The following is a 13,310-nucleotide window of genomic DNA, read 5'->3' as shown; positions in this document are numbered from 1 at the left end:
GAAATATAAGTAATTCTAGTCTATTTTGACCGAAAATATAAGGATTTCTGCTTCAGTTTTATTAATAATTAAACCGGAGATGGAATGTATACACAGCAGAGCTAGGGTCAGCAACCGGCTTAGTTCGTTTTATTTACTGAATAATTTTTAACCTAGCTGGCGGTCGCCACATCATTTTTTCCACAGAGGCCCGCTGAGGCTAATTGCAGAGTTAAATGATAGTCTTTAAATGAACAAAATTTCATTGATTTCTACCCATTTATTAGCGAGATACTGAAGTTCAAAATTTGGTGGAATGTGAATCCATTTGCCAAATAACTCGATGGAAATACGGACCTTTTTCCTTGGTTCCACTATTCCACACCGTGGTAATTTTCTTTTGTTATTAATGTTAGTCCTACCTTTACTGGTTGGAAACTTATCTGTTTATTGCTAGTTTTCTGTGTACCACTGTCTTGAGACAGATTATCTGTACTCTCCTCCAAGATTTATTGGTTTTCGATAGCATCTAAATGGTGTTAAAAAAAAATAATTTTGCAGTGCTCAACAGAAATTATTTTTCGCTATCGAGTTCAGAACGGTAAGTTAACTTACTGCCAGAATAGTACTTCCTCTTAAATAAAAAACCAGTGCAGAAGCATAAATGTGGAAATTACAACCAACAATTGCAAATATTAAGGGAGAATGGCTGTAGTGAAACAGTGTCAAATGTCTAAGAATTTCTTCTCATTAATTTGGATCTTAGATCCCAGTAAAAGTGAAAACAAATGACTTATTGATAGGTATTTAATATGTATAAATAATAATAAAAACTGATTGCAGAAGGGTAGTGGTTGGGAGTGTCCGCAACGTTGATTCAGTTTAACACCAGTTACTAGAGGAAAAACTACATCTCTGAGGTCACCTTAATGCTGTGTATGTTACTACTGTGAATAATAGCGTAGACTGATGTGGCTAAAAAGAACATTGTTTTTATACGGATTTTTGAATAACTTTGATAACTCCTCAAAGGAAGTGTATTAAGATCTAATTAAAGTAACAAGTGAAACATGAATGTTTTAAATAAACAACATAAACGTTATTTTAAACTTTTATTAATTAAAATAACATACAAAATTACGCAGTGGGATCTGCTGTAGGTGGAATTATGCCAGTAATGGCACCACCAGATTGGGCGGCCAATGCTAACATTTTTTCTCTTTTTTTTTGTTTAATTTGGCCAGCAATTCTGTCAATGTCTCTCTGGCCTTGCACAGATAACTTCCTTCCTCCATCGGGATTGGCTTCAATAAGTTTCATTTGCTCCAAGGACTGTAACGCCTTACGTGCCACACTTCCACTACTGCGGCAATAATGAGACGGACAGACTCCGTTACGCTTCCTTCCTGAAAATTTAGTATATCCAATTAATGTAAATAATGATGCTACAATTTATTTTTTATTTCTGCTTTCAATGTACAGCCAACCCATCTTCTTATACATGAAACAGTGAAAAATTATGTAATGGTTGGTGTTTAAGGTTGATACTTTTAATTACTTCCATGCTTTGGAATTTGATATTCATTTTCTGTATAAATCTGAATATTATTCAAAACTGAGACGTTTACTTAGAATTAAAGTAGCATAAATATACAAAAAGTAACTTTACTTAATTTTATTTTGAAGACGATATCTTTATACAAATTTTGTTTAATAAAATTTTCTGTGTATTTTTAAGAGAGATGTTATTGCAAAAAAGTCTAATAATAGGCTATCACCTCGCAGCCGAAATAGTTGCCTTCTTATCATTCCAAAGGTTACTGGTCTTCAAGAAATTTTATGAGTGAAAAGAATCAGATTCGATGTGGTAAATAAAAAAAAATACATATTTCTGCAGAGCTATTTTCGCGATGCGCAGACAATGAAGAACCAGAGTGGGCTACCAAGTTAAATAACGATTATATGAGCTCATTTCTGAAGAAGTAAAATAAACAATTCCTTCTAATAACATATTGCTACTCCCAAGCGAGCCAGTATGCTAACAGCGGTACATTCTGTTGAAGCATCATTGCCAGGGCCTTGCGAAGGAAGACAGCCCCCAGGCGCCAAATTTCAGAGGGCTATAAAACCCTCATTTAAAAAAAAAATAATAATAATGTTGAAAAAGATAATTCAGGTAAGATATTTAATTATAATGGGCTAAATAAGGGCCTTGGGGCTCTGAGATTATAAATACCCCCCAAAAACTTCAACAGTAAACAATCCTTAAATCAATTTTTCCGAAAAAAGTTGCAAGCAAAACTAGTACTCGTAAATTTTTACATGATTAGCTAGCGTGTAAAAAAAAAACACACTTTCAGTCATTCCACTTCCTAAAACTTTGAATTTTATGCTCTTCAATATTATGTAGGTATCAGGACCAACTATTCCACTAAAAGGACTCCTTGAACTTAACTCTCATCCACATAACAACTTTCTTTTCCCAGAAATGTCCTTGACTAAATATTCCTTAAGTAATGAATCAAACAAAAGTTATGGAAGTACAAATGCACCACATAAACAAAACAAAATTCATTCAGCAAAGTGGTAATTTCAGTTAAGTTTTTTATCGCCTTGAAGGTAGGCAAACGAAATCTTAAGTTAGAGCTCCGACTGATTTTTTATGTTTGTAGCATAGTGTTCATATACTAAAACACTAACCATATTCTAAAAATTACTTTTTTGGATTCAAATAGCCAGTAGTTTCGAAAACGACTGCTATACTTCACTTCATTTTCCATTTGTTCGCTCAGAACAATAAATTTATTAGGCTAGGCTAGGCAATCATGAATTCATGTACGAGTTTGCTTCAGGATGAAAACTCAATTATTATCGATAATAATGCGAGTACAACTATCATTGGGTAAAAATAGATCCACCAAAAGTGGAAGTGTTGATTTTTTAGTACCCCTAATAAGGTGGAATCAAACCTCTTCCAAGAAAACACATCGAAAATCGAGAACTGTAACGTTTGAGTAAAATGTTTTATCTGCTTTTTTACGGTTCGCAAGTGGGAGATTTAAAAAAGTGCAATAAAAGGATCTTAATATAAATGAGAATGGCCTAAGTACAAGGAAATCTAATTTTTAAACGCTGTAGTCAAGCATTCGGTCTCGTGCGAACTTCTTATCCCAGTGAAATCACAATTGGTGGAAACAATACTAGAAGAGGATTCATCATAACTTTATCATGAATCGGAGGTCTTAAATCTCAAAACATTAAATCGGCAAATAGAATTTTGATGGTTTTTGAGGTCGTTAGAAAGTTCAATTTGAACCAAAAGGACTAGATAGAGAAAACCGGTTAAGTTTGTGAGACTCAAGTATAACTTCACTTAGGAGTTTGTTAAGCTTAGTTTTAAGTATCTCTAAACAAAGCATCACTTCCTTAAGTCTAGGGCTTGAGACAAGTTTTTGTAAGGTTGACCTTACCTCCAAATATTTTGGTAACAGCGCCGACTCCAATAGGAGAACGAAAGTAAATGTGCCTCACTAGAGCAGCACATCTGGTATAATACCAATCTTGATCGTAAGGAGCCAGCTCTTTATGTTTACCATTTTTCACAAGATCCACCCATTCTGGCACCTTCAGTTTTCCACTCCTATAAACAGTTTTCCTTTAAGTGAAACATTTGATTTAAGCTAAACAAAAGAGCTTAAAATGTAATGTACAGTTCAAATGAAAGTAACAAATATATAGATTAGAAGTAAAGCTAGGTTAACAATTTATTTTCAACCGCATTCAGAAGACTTACAGTGATCAAGAAACTGCACTTACTTTTTCAAGAAGGTAGCAAAAGCTCTGACAAACTTATGCTGGTCGACGTCTTTGAGAGTAACAGACTGCATCTGTAACACAAAGTTAATTGGAACATGAAGATTTAACACAATTCACACGTTCTTAAACTATTTCAATAACATATGCAAATAAATGACGAATCACCACTTACAGAATATAAGATCACGTAAACTAATTCGAACTTACACGCATGCATATTTTTCATTAATTCAAATAAGCACTTCGTGCTTTTACATCTAAACGAAAATATATCTCAACTTTTACTCTGCAGTAAATATAAATAATTTCGAAACTTACCTCCCTCATTTTTACCAATATTTTTATCTAAAAAAACAATCGTTTCGATACAACACGAGTTGAGGTCACCAAAAGACCAAGTTGAGGTTAACGCATGGCAGTCATGAATGCATGTAGTTAGCTTCAAAATGAAAACTCAAATTATTATCGATATTACTACAACTAGCATTTTCTAATTATTTAAAAATTTTATTATGAATCCAAATATTTTTATTTAAGATGAAATTCGCAATTTTATTGTGTTTCGTGTATCCTATAAGACTTACAAAAGAAGATGTATGGTACTCCTGCACATTTGAATATAGAAACCTCAAGGCATCACATCATCAGTTAAGTTGGTTATGTCGCGAGTAGCAGCGTATGTAGTACATGCGTTCATCGGCATAAACACGTGGTGAATGAGAATGGCAAATGAAAAATGTTATTTGACCATTAATTACATTGTGATTAAAGTTTTGATGATCTATTTTAACCATTTTACAGTGCGTTTTTAAATACATAGCGACTTTTATTAAAAATGTCAAAAAAGAATAGGAAAACCAAATTAGGGCGTGTTCTCGAAAAAAGAAAGAGAGAAGAATCGGGAGACGAAGCAAAAGAAAATGATCAACCTTTGCCGCCTTCAAGAGTATCTGATGAACCAATTCCAAAAAAAGTATCTGAAATTGATTTTAAATAATCTTATTTAGGAAATAAAAATTGTCTCAATAACTATGTAATCATTATTTTATCTTTAGAGCAAATGGATTAACAGACAGAGAGTCTTAGTCTTTGCTGCAAGAGGCACCACACAGAGGGATAGACATTTAATGAATGATTTGAAAAGAATTATGCCACACTCTAAGCCTGAGAACAAAATTTCTCGAAGGGAGCATTTGGCTGTTATTAATGAGGTAAGTAAAAACATATTTGATCCTTAAAAATATGTAACACTAATACCATTCTATTAGGTACTTAGAGCTGATATACTTTAAAATTTCTAAGTTTATTCCTGCGCCTAAACAACACTTACAATGCAAGTACTTGCTTAGCGAACTACAGAATCACACACACCTACTTTACTCACATAAATCTTTTACATTTTACAGACCCGAATTCAGAGTGCTTAAGAATGACAATAAATCGATTAGGTTGCAGATTATTGAGCTTTGCAGTAACATAATTACTAAACCTTACAGTCTGTCAGAAACGTCAAGTTATTGCATACACCAGTTGATAGTTGATAAGTGGTCATATAAATATTTTATACTGTTTAAACCCAGAAAAATTTACGTTTATGTAAACTTTTCCAGTTGTGTAAAAGTAAAAATTGCAATAAGTCAGTCTTTTTTGAAGGAAGGAAGAAACAAGATTTATACATGTGGGTAAGTAATGTACCTGAAGGTCCTTCTGCCAAATTCTTAATTGAAAGTGGTAAGTACAATATCAGCCACGAAGTAATTCGCAAGATTTATTCATATCTTTTTTTGTTTACATTTCCATTAAACTTTTCAATTCTTTGCAGTTTTCACAATGCAAGAACTTAGGCTAACTGGGAACTGTTTAAAAGGTTCTAGACCATTACTTTCATTTGACGAAAATTTTCAGAAAGAACCGCATTATGCCTTAATAAAAGAGTTATTCATTCAGGTAAAACTTTTTTTTATTCTTAATTTTTTTTTTTTTTTATTCTTTTAATGTTCTTTTATATTTTTGACTTTTGGTTTTAGGTATTTGGAGTTCCCAACCGCCATCCTAAGAGTCAACCATTTATTGACCGGGTGATTTCATTTACAGTTCTCGACAATAGGATATGGTACAGACATTACCAAATACTTAAAGAAGATGGTGCTTTGGCTGAAATAGGTAAATGTGTAGTTTATACTTTATTCCCACTTAATTTATAATTTAATTTTATCTACGAGAAGTGTAAGGTTTCTTTCTGTAGAGCTTAAACTCCTGTAGGTTTGTCCAAATATTTTCCTTTTAGAAAAGACATTAGGACATCTCTTGTTTGAGTCTCGGTCTCGGTTTCATATGCTTACTTGGCGGTGCAGAAGGGTTTATCTTGGGCATACATCGATTCCATCTTAGCCTATTTCCTTGATCACTTCCCCACAGTTTGCTTCAGATTGGCTCTAATTGGAGCACCCTTAACCTTTCTTATATAACTGAATGTACATAATTACCTGAATCTGGTTTTTAAGCTAGTTAGAAAGGGTCCGGAAGTCCGATAAAGCAAAAATGTCTATTTATAGTGGAAATTTTAGTATGCCTCGATACTTTCCTGCTATGTAGGAAACTAATTTTGATATAATTATGCTAACGCGCAATTTTCTAATTCCTAAAAACGAAAAGCTCCACTCCCCACCATGTATTCTTATCAATCTGACACAGCATGAACCATCTCAACCTTCATTATCTTAGTCTTTTCTTTGTATATGACATATTTATTTTACCTAAAACCTTTTTAAATATGTTGAGATTGTCGAAAAGGTTACGAATGTTCTTTGTCAAAATATTAATCTTTGTATTAAAACTCTGGTAGTTGTATATGGGTTGATAGTCAAAAACTGAAAATATATATTAGTTATACATTTATATAAGATATATAAAAATTTATATTTATTTATGTAAGATATATTTGTCCTAAAAATCACTTATGTAATATAAAGCTCTTCGTGGTAGTTAATATCTCTTCTGCAATCACTTTTTTGGAGTCCGTCTCTTCTAAGAGACAGTACTTCAGTTTACATTGGGAATCGGAAAAAAGGTTGTCACTCCTCATGTCACATACAAATTATTCTCTTAAGATGTTAAAAAAAATATTTAGAAGAGTCATAGAAACTAACTTCAATAAGGGACAGTAACTTGAAATGCTGTCAGTATCCTTTTGTGTAAGACCTAACCAAACTGAAACACAAATAAAATTTTTCATTATTTGCTTTTGTTATTATTTAATTAGGTACAATCGCCAACTTATTATACAATGTACGGTATATTTTCTTTATTAAGTGAAATACTAACTTGAATTTTTGTTAAGAGAAATTACTGTATTACCAGTATTAGATAGATTGGATTCTAGTTAGGCCTACGCCACCGCGACCCAATGGTATGACCAGTATATATGGTCACACGAATATTTGCGTAAATTTCTTAGAATTTAAAATAAATGTTCAAAATTTAACCCAAAAGAGCAGAATCGGTCACAGGTTGCTTTAAACTTATCATTCGAATTACCTTCATCTTTTACCACCTAAAAAAAGAGCGCAATAGGCCTGTATTGAACGCAGTACATTGCACTCCATAACCAAAAAAAAAATTATAATTTCTAGAAAATAGTACCTTTATCCATAAATATAATCCTGATTCTAATTCAAGTTACTTTGAGTATAGAAACTATGCCTTAGAAGGTATTTTTGCTATAATCCACAAGAAGATAAGTGTTTTTTAAGGTTTATTTTTTACTACCATTTAGAATCGTGTTATTAACTAAATAATGTATTTTGAATGAGTGTATTTATTTTGTTCAGGGCCTAGATTTGTCTTTAATCCTATAAAAATATTTGATGGAAGTTTTACCGGTAACACATTATGGGATAATCCTCACTATGTCACTCCGAATATGGTTTGAACAATTTATTTTACAATATATTTTTTTATAAATAATTTATGTGCAATTTCCTTACAACATATAATTTTTTACAGTACCGCAGGAGGTTGTCAGCTATTGCTGGACAGAAATACGTTGATCGACGTAATCAGAAGTTGGCTTACAAAGTGAGTCGCCCTAAGACTTCATATCCATCTTTACCTGAGGATGATATATTTGAAGGTGATACTTTGGAAAAAGCTGCTAAAGTGGTTGACGAACCTCTTCCGCCACAAATCAGTGATATGATTGAAGAACCTGTTAAGAAAAAACTTACTGTGAAGCCACACATTATTAGCTTTAGAAATAGAAACAGACTAGGAAAAAAAGAGAAACCTATCGATAATGAATAAAGTTTTTATTTTTTGTACTCACAGAAATTCTTAATTATTCAAATCACGTTCCGAGGGAGAAAATGAATTGCCAGTTGTAGAACGACTGATGTTTGTAATGAAAGAAACTGTAATATTTAATTAATAGTGTAACTTCACTTTTTACAAATTTATTACTTGTTCTAGTTTATGAATGTTGAGATTAAAAATAAATTCAAACTGTTCGTCTAATCTTCCAAATTGTAGTTCTTGCAATGATTCTACCATCCTATATGAATTATTCCTAAGTGGAAGTGATATTTTGGAAGTGTGCTTCATTTCTTGCCAGAATATTCAAGTTTATTCGTTGCTGAAACTAACAAAATTTTACTAATTTTATATAGTTTTGCGTAGAAATGTTCTACGAAGGCATTCAATTAAGAAAGTTATCTGATTTTCGTGTCCATGGAAGACCATATCATAGGTTCTAATTATACTATAGCTCGTACCATATTGACGAAATGTACACTTTGCGGTTGTTGTTGAAAGTTATGTGTGTATCTAATGCTTCACGCAAATTTTTTTTATCGTAATTTTTGAATTACCATGGCTCATTCTAAGTTTTTAAGTGGAGCCTGTATCCATTAATTATTGGCCTTATCAGAGTTACTAGAATCATTAGGGGGATTTACTAGAAGGCCTTCAAAATTCTCGTGTTTGTTCTTAGTGATTTGAATGACATCATTCATATTACATAGAATTTCACTAGTAGTCTATCTATCTGTATTCTCCAGTTTAGAACGCGAGGATAGGCATGTGAAGCAGCTTCATTAAAATTGACGCCTTTTTTTAACATTAGACCAAGGATCATCAAAATGGTAGGTATCGTACCCTGGAGGTAGATGAATATTAATACTATTCATTCCCGGTTTATTGATAGCAACGCAGCATATACGCTTTTCATTTGAAATGTCATTTATAATTAGATTATAATAAGTAAAGTTTAGCTGACGAGACTTCATTTTTATGTGCATTATGCATAAGCTAATCCTTAAGCTTGTGTACGGTTGAATCTGGCTTCAGTCATGTTAATTCTATTTTAACAAAGCTGAAGATAAATTGAATGTGGAGCTCCGAGACGATTTAAGACAAACTAACAAATTTCAAACCAAATATTGATAATCTTGCGAAGTTTCTTCAAGCACATCCTCCTCATTGATTAATGTAAACATTTGATTTTGTCAAAATAAAATAAGTCATTTGAGAAACCCATTAGTTTCTTTAGGGGTCGATGATCAAAAAATGTTGGTGGCCCCTCTATTAGACTATACAATTATAAAGATTTAATGTTTCACAAAAAATAGGGATATTTTTCATTTTATAAGGATGGAGATTATTGGCAGCACTGATTTACAAAGCAAATATTTCAGGAGCAAGGTTTTGGCAGTGATGGTGGGGCCATATCAGTTGTGAAACATATTAACGAAATTGTCAAGTTTTCATCAAGTGCAAGAAAGTTTCAAGAAAAAATAAAATAATTTTTTTTTACAGATCTTAAGGTAATTTATTATTGTTTTTATACAACAGTTAACATTCTTGTTTATTGCAAGGTCATCCATTTAGATTAATTTAATTGTGCAATTTTTTAACGATATATAAATATTTCTCGTTTTTGGAACATTTTTTTAAGAATACAAAATAGATGTGTACATTGGAATTTATTTCTTCCATTGAGTAGTTTTTTGAAGAAAGATTTACTTCTTTATGACTATTATGTCTGTATTTTGGATTAGAATATGTTGTACTGTATTGGCCTTATTCATTTTACTTTTGAGTATTCTGATCTGTAACAGAAGAAGAAGTTAAGCGTTTTTGAAAAGTTTTCAGTTCTATTTTTAGTTACTATCCCTAGGTCATTTAGAGATCATTTAAAGCCATCTTAGCGTCTTAACTATACGTAATTTTTGGAAAATTTGCTTTTGTTCTACATTGTAAGTGATTTTAGTGTAAATTTTGACAAATACCAATAAAAAAGTGAATTACTCGTGGGTGAAGTTTCATCTAATCTCTTTATTAATTTTACTCTGAATTTCACAGAAGTATCTACTATCTGCACTTCCTTTTAATTTTATCAATCAGTCAATACAATGCAGCTTCAAGATTTTATTACGTTCTATTTGGATATTTTGTGTGTCCAACCAAAAAATATTACTAAAAGATGAATCACTTTTAGGAGAGCAAGGTCACTGGTAAATCATTTTATCAAAAGCGTGAGCCTATTTGGCACAAATGTCTAATCGAAAATGAAGGTGAAAATAGGAACCCTCCTATTTACCTTCAACATTGCCACCTCGTATTAGCTAGTGAAAGGAAAATTTAAAAATAGGAAGTGAGCCTTGATGAGGTCACAATAAAGGTAAAGTTGGGAGAAAGTGTGACTAAGATTCGACGAATATGATAATTGGTTTTTAATTTGCTGTCTTTCTAAAACATAAAATCTTGAAAAGTATTGGTGCATTTTCCCCGTACACAAATATCAATAATAAATTAATTGAAGTCAATGTTTGCATTATGTCTCAAGCGTAAACAGCAGAAATAGATAGTGATGAGAGGTTTAATGTAACTTATTTTTACTTACCGGTAACAAAGATGAGCACATAATAATTTATAGAACCACATTAATTTTTTCTCTTACCGGTACAATTTCGAGGTTTCGTTCGCTATATGCTTATAATTGAAAAGGCCAAATACTGATCAAATAGGTATAATTTTTAGTTATACTTAAACTCTAACCTGCGCTTTATACATTGCACTGAAATTAAAATAAACTAAAAAGCAAAGTAAAGTAGTAAACCTAATTATGGCTTCTTTCTCGTACTCAGGGGACTTCTAAAGAGTATTCCCGAAGAAATCTCAAAACTAAAATCTGCCCAGTTGTATCTTCCTTATAAGGGAAAGGGCATTGGAAATATAAGCTATTTAAGTAATCATCCTAGGCATATTTCTTAAGTAATGCTTTCAATTATTTCATCATCTATTTGCCTTCACTAAAATGAATTCTACAGTGTGGGTTTTTCTATACAGATTTCTTCTTGTGTATTTCGTTCGTGAGAGCACACATTTGGTCACCAAGCAAATTTAAATCACATCCATTATTTAATTATTTTCTGCTTGGCACTTTTAAGACCAAAATTAAGTCATGAGATTTCGGCACTTTTGTTTTGAATTGAAAAAGATGGACTTTTTTTTTAACACAAATGATCTTTGTTCATTAAATAAAACTTTAAAAATTATAACAATCGATGGAAAAAAAAAAATATTGAAATTAAAGAGTAAACTTTTAGTTTATTGTTTCTGTTTTATTTTCTGTTCAATTGATCCTTGATATTTTTGAATCAACAAACACTGGAGGTTTTTCTTTTACTTAAACATATACTGGATTTTTTTTATTTGTATCAAACATGGAGAAAGGTCAAAAGAAAATCAACACATTTTTTCAACCTGTCGTGTGCATCTTATAATTTAAATAGTTTCCCACATTATTTTTATTTCTTTAAAAAACTTTGAATTTTTTTTTTTTATGTACCTACTATAATTTATTTCTTTTTATATTATGAACAATGCCAATAAAGTCTCATAAATATTTATCTTCCTTAGAGTTTTCTTTAATTATTCTTTGAAGATTTTGTTTTGAATATAAAGCTGAAAAGTCGGTCACAAATTCTGAAAGTAAGCGTCACTTGCTTGTTTAGACAATTTGTACCATAAACTATTCTTTATTAACATTGTTTCCATCTATCAGTTTATTTTTTTTTAAGAACACTATTTAAAAGTTGGTGTATGGTCATCAAAGTTTAGTTTGATGTCCGCTTAATTGTTATCTCCGGGTAGAACCGTAGAAAGGAGGGAATGTTTACTTATTCGTGGTCTCTGTAAAATATTTTAGCTTTTTAGTGTACACATTAACTCGGTATCCAACAAAATCCCAGTGCATTTTTCGGTGAATTGCGGTCTTCAAATAGGGTTTTCCCTTCACAAGCAAATCTAAATAATTTCCCGTAGCATACGAAATATATGAGAGAGTATTAGAACAAAATAGAGTGTGAAGAAACAAACTTTTTATAATATAAGCACATCTCTAATCTGTCCATTTTCATTTCATTCACACTATAAATATAAATTGTACGTATTTGCTTCTGTGCCAAGAAAAATGAGAAGAGCCTGTCTATTGATGCTTTGTAACGCCTGTCTAATAGAAGTTTTGAAATCTTATAATGTTTTACAGCAATGGGAATTAATAATGCAGAGATGTTTAAACGGCCAACATTTAAATAAAAACTTACGGAAGCACTGAAAATATATTTAATTGAACTTATTAACTTTATGTTAAAAAAAAGAAGATAATTTTTGTCCTTGAACAAAAGTGTCACGAAATTTGTTCAAAAATTATACTAGCTCATTCTAATTTTATTACATTATTTGTTTTTGTTATTTTTTTTAATTACCTTTCATACCAATTGTTCTGTTATTTTGTTTGCTAATTTTTTCGGGTGTATTTTAACAAATAATTATGGCAACAGAAACAAAAAAAAATGTAATTTTGTTTTATTTGGAGTAACTTATTAAGGTTGCCGTTACCAATACTCTTCGATAATAAAATGTAAATTTTAGTAGTTTAGACTGGAAAATTGATTGCAATTAGAAGTATTAGAAATTCAATGTAGAATTTTTAAAACATACCGATGAGAGAACTTTTTAATAATTAAAGTAAAAAACCTTAATCCCAGAACATCCAAAAAGACATTCTTGTTTAACCTATTTTGACGTTCACTCCTCATTTTAGTTTTCTTTATAACCACCTAAGGGTGGTTATAATAAGAATGATATTATTTTAAAAAATAGGGAGTTGCACACGGACAGTCAACTAGTACACATGTGTATTATTTGTTCTGCTGTTAATGTAATTTTTAAACGGTTGTAGCGCAATTTTCTGTGTGAGTTTTATATCTACAGATCGGGGTTACTGAACTCTATCTATTGATAAAATTTTTTTAGAATTTTCATCGAGAAAATTTGAAGAAAATTCAGTTTAAAGTGGTTCTCAAGGTCAACTACTCTGATTTATTTCAAATAGTTTGAAGCAAGTTGGAGGGGATTATTTGTTGATATTTGGTGAAGTTTAAACTGTGTTCAATAATAGTGCGGTACAGGTGGATTGGTGATTTAGTAGTGGGGGAACTATCTCTGTCTCGCTC

The 13,310-nt window shown here is 31.4% G+C and overlaps 3 protein-coding genes across 10 annotated transcripts in view; 2 read left to right on the top strand and 1 right to left on the bottom strand.

The window, feature by feature from the left end:
- Positions 1–1,078: 1,078 nt before the first annotated feature.
- LOC141453307 (small ribosomal subunit protein eS19-like) lies at positions 1,079–4,437 on the bottom strand. The gene is made up of 5 exons (XM_074126353.1): positions 4,380–4,437; positions 4,114–4,234; positions 3,796–3,866; positions 3,450–3,619; positions 1,079–1,385 (listed from the first exon to the last, which is right to left on the bottom strand). Exons 2-5 carry the CDS (start codon positions 4,120–4,122, stop codon positions 1,117–1,119), a joined length of 519 nt encoding a protein of 172 aa, XP_073982454.1. The 5' UTR covers positions 4,123–4,234; positions 4,380–4,437; the 3' UTR covers positions 1,079–1,116.
- A 9-nt stretch (positions 4,438–4,446) lies between these two features.
- LOC141453297 (ribosome biogenesis protein BRX1 homolog) lies at positions 4,447–8,316 on the top strand. The gene is made up of 7 exons (XM_074126336.1): positions 4,447–4,768; positions 4,851–5,006; positions 5,406–5,526; positions 5,618–5,742; positions 5,823–5,958; positions 7,626–7,720; positions 7,801–8,316. Exons 1-7 carry the CDS (start codon positions 4,631–4,633, stop codon positions 8,095–8,097), a joined length of 1,068 nt encoding a protein of 355 aa, XP_073982437.1. The 5' UTR covers positions 4,447–4,630; the 3' UTR covers positions 8,098–8,316.
- Positions 8,317–9,456: 1,140 nt separating this feature from the next.
- Ogdh (oxoglutarate dehydrogenase Nc73EF) overlaps positions 9,457–13,310 on the top strand; it is a 39,811-nt gene continuing 35,957 nt past the window's right edge. For 3 of the 8 annotated variants that reach the window (XM_074126327.1, XM_074126325.1, XM_074126326.1), the window contains exon 1: positions 9,457–9,614. The gene's annotated coding sequence lies outside the window, so the exon portion shown is untranslated. The remainder of the gene's footprint in view (positions 9,615–13,310) is intronic. The other 5 variants (XM_074126331.1, XM_074126329.1, XM_074126330.1 and 2 more) reach the window with 2 other exon arrangements.

The sequence above is a fragment of the Rhodnius prolixus genome, unplaced genomic scaffold, assembly GCF_049639745.1.
Source record: "Rhodnius prolixus isolate KJV_2025 unplaced genomic scaffold, Rpr scaffold_3, whole genome shotgun sequence".
Classification (NCBI taxonomy): Eukaryota; Metazoa; Arthropoda; class Insecta; order Hemiptera; family Reduviidae; genus Rhodnius; species Rhodnius prolixus.
The sequence above is the reverse complement of the archived record's forward strand: the minus strand, read 5'-3'. Positions and strand labels throughout refer to the sequence as shown.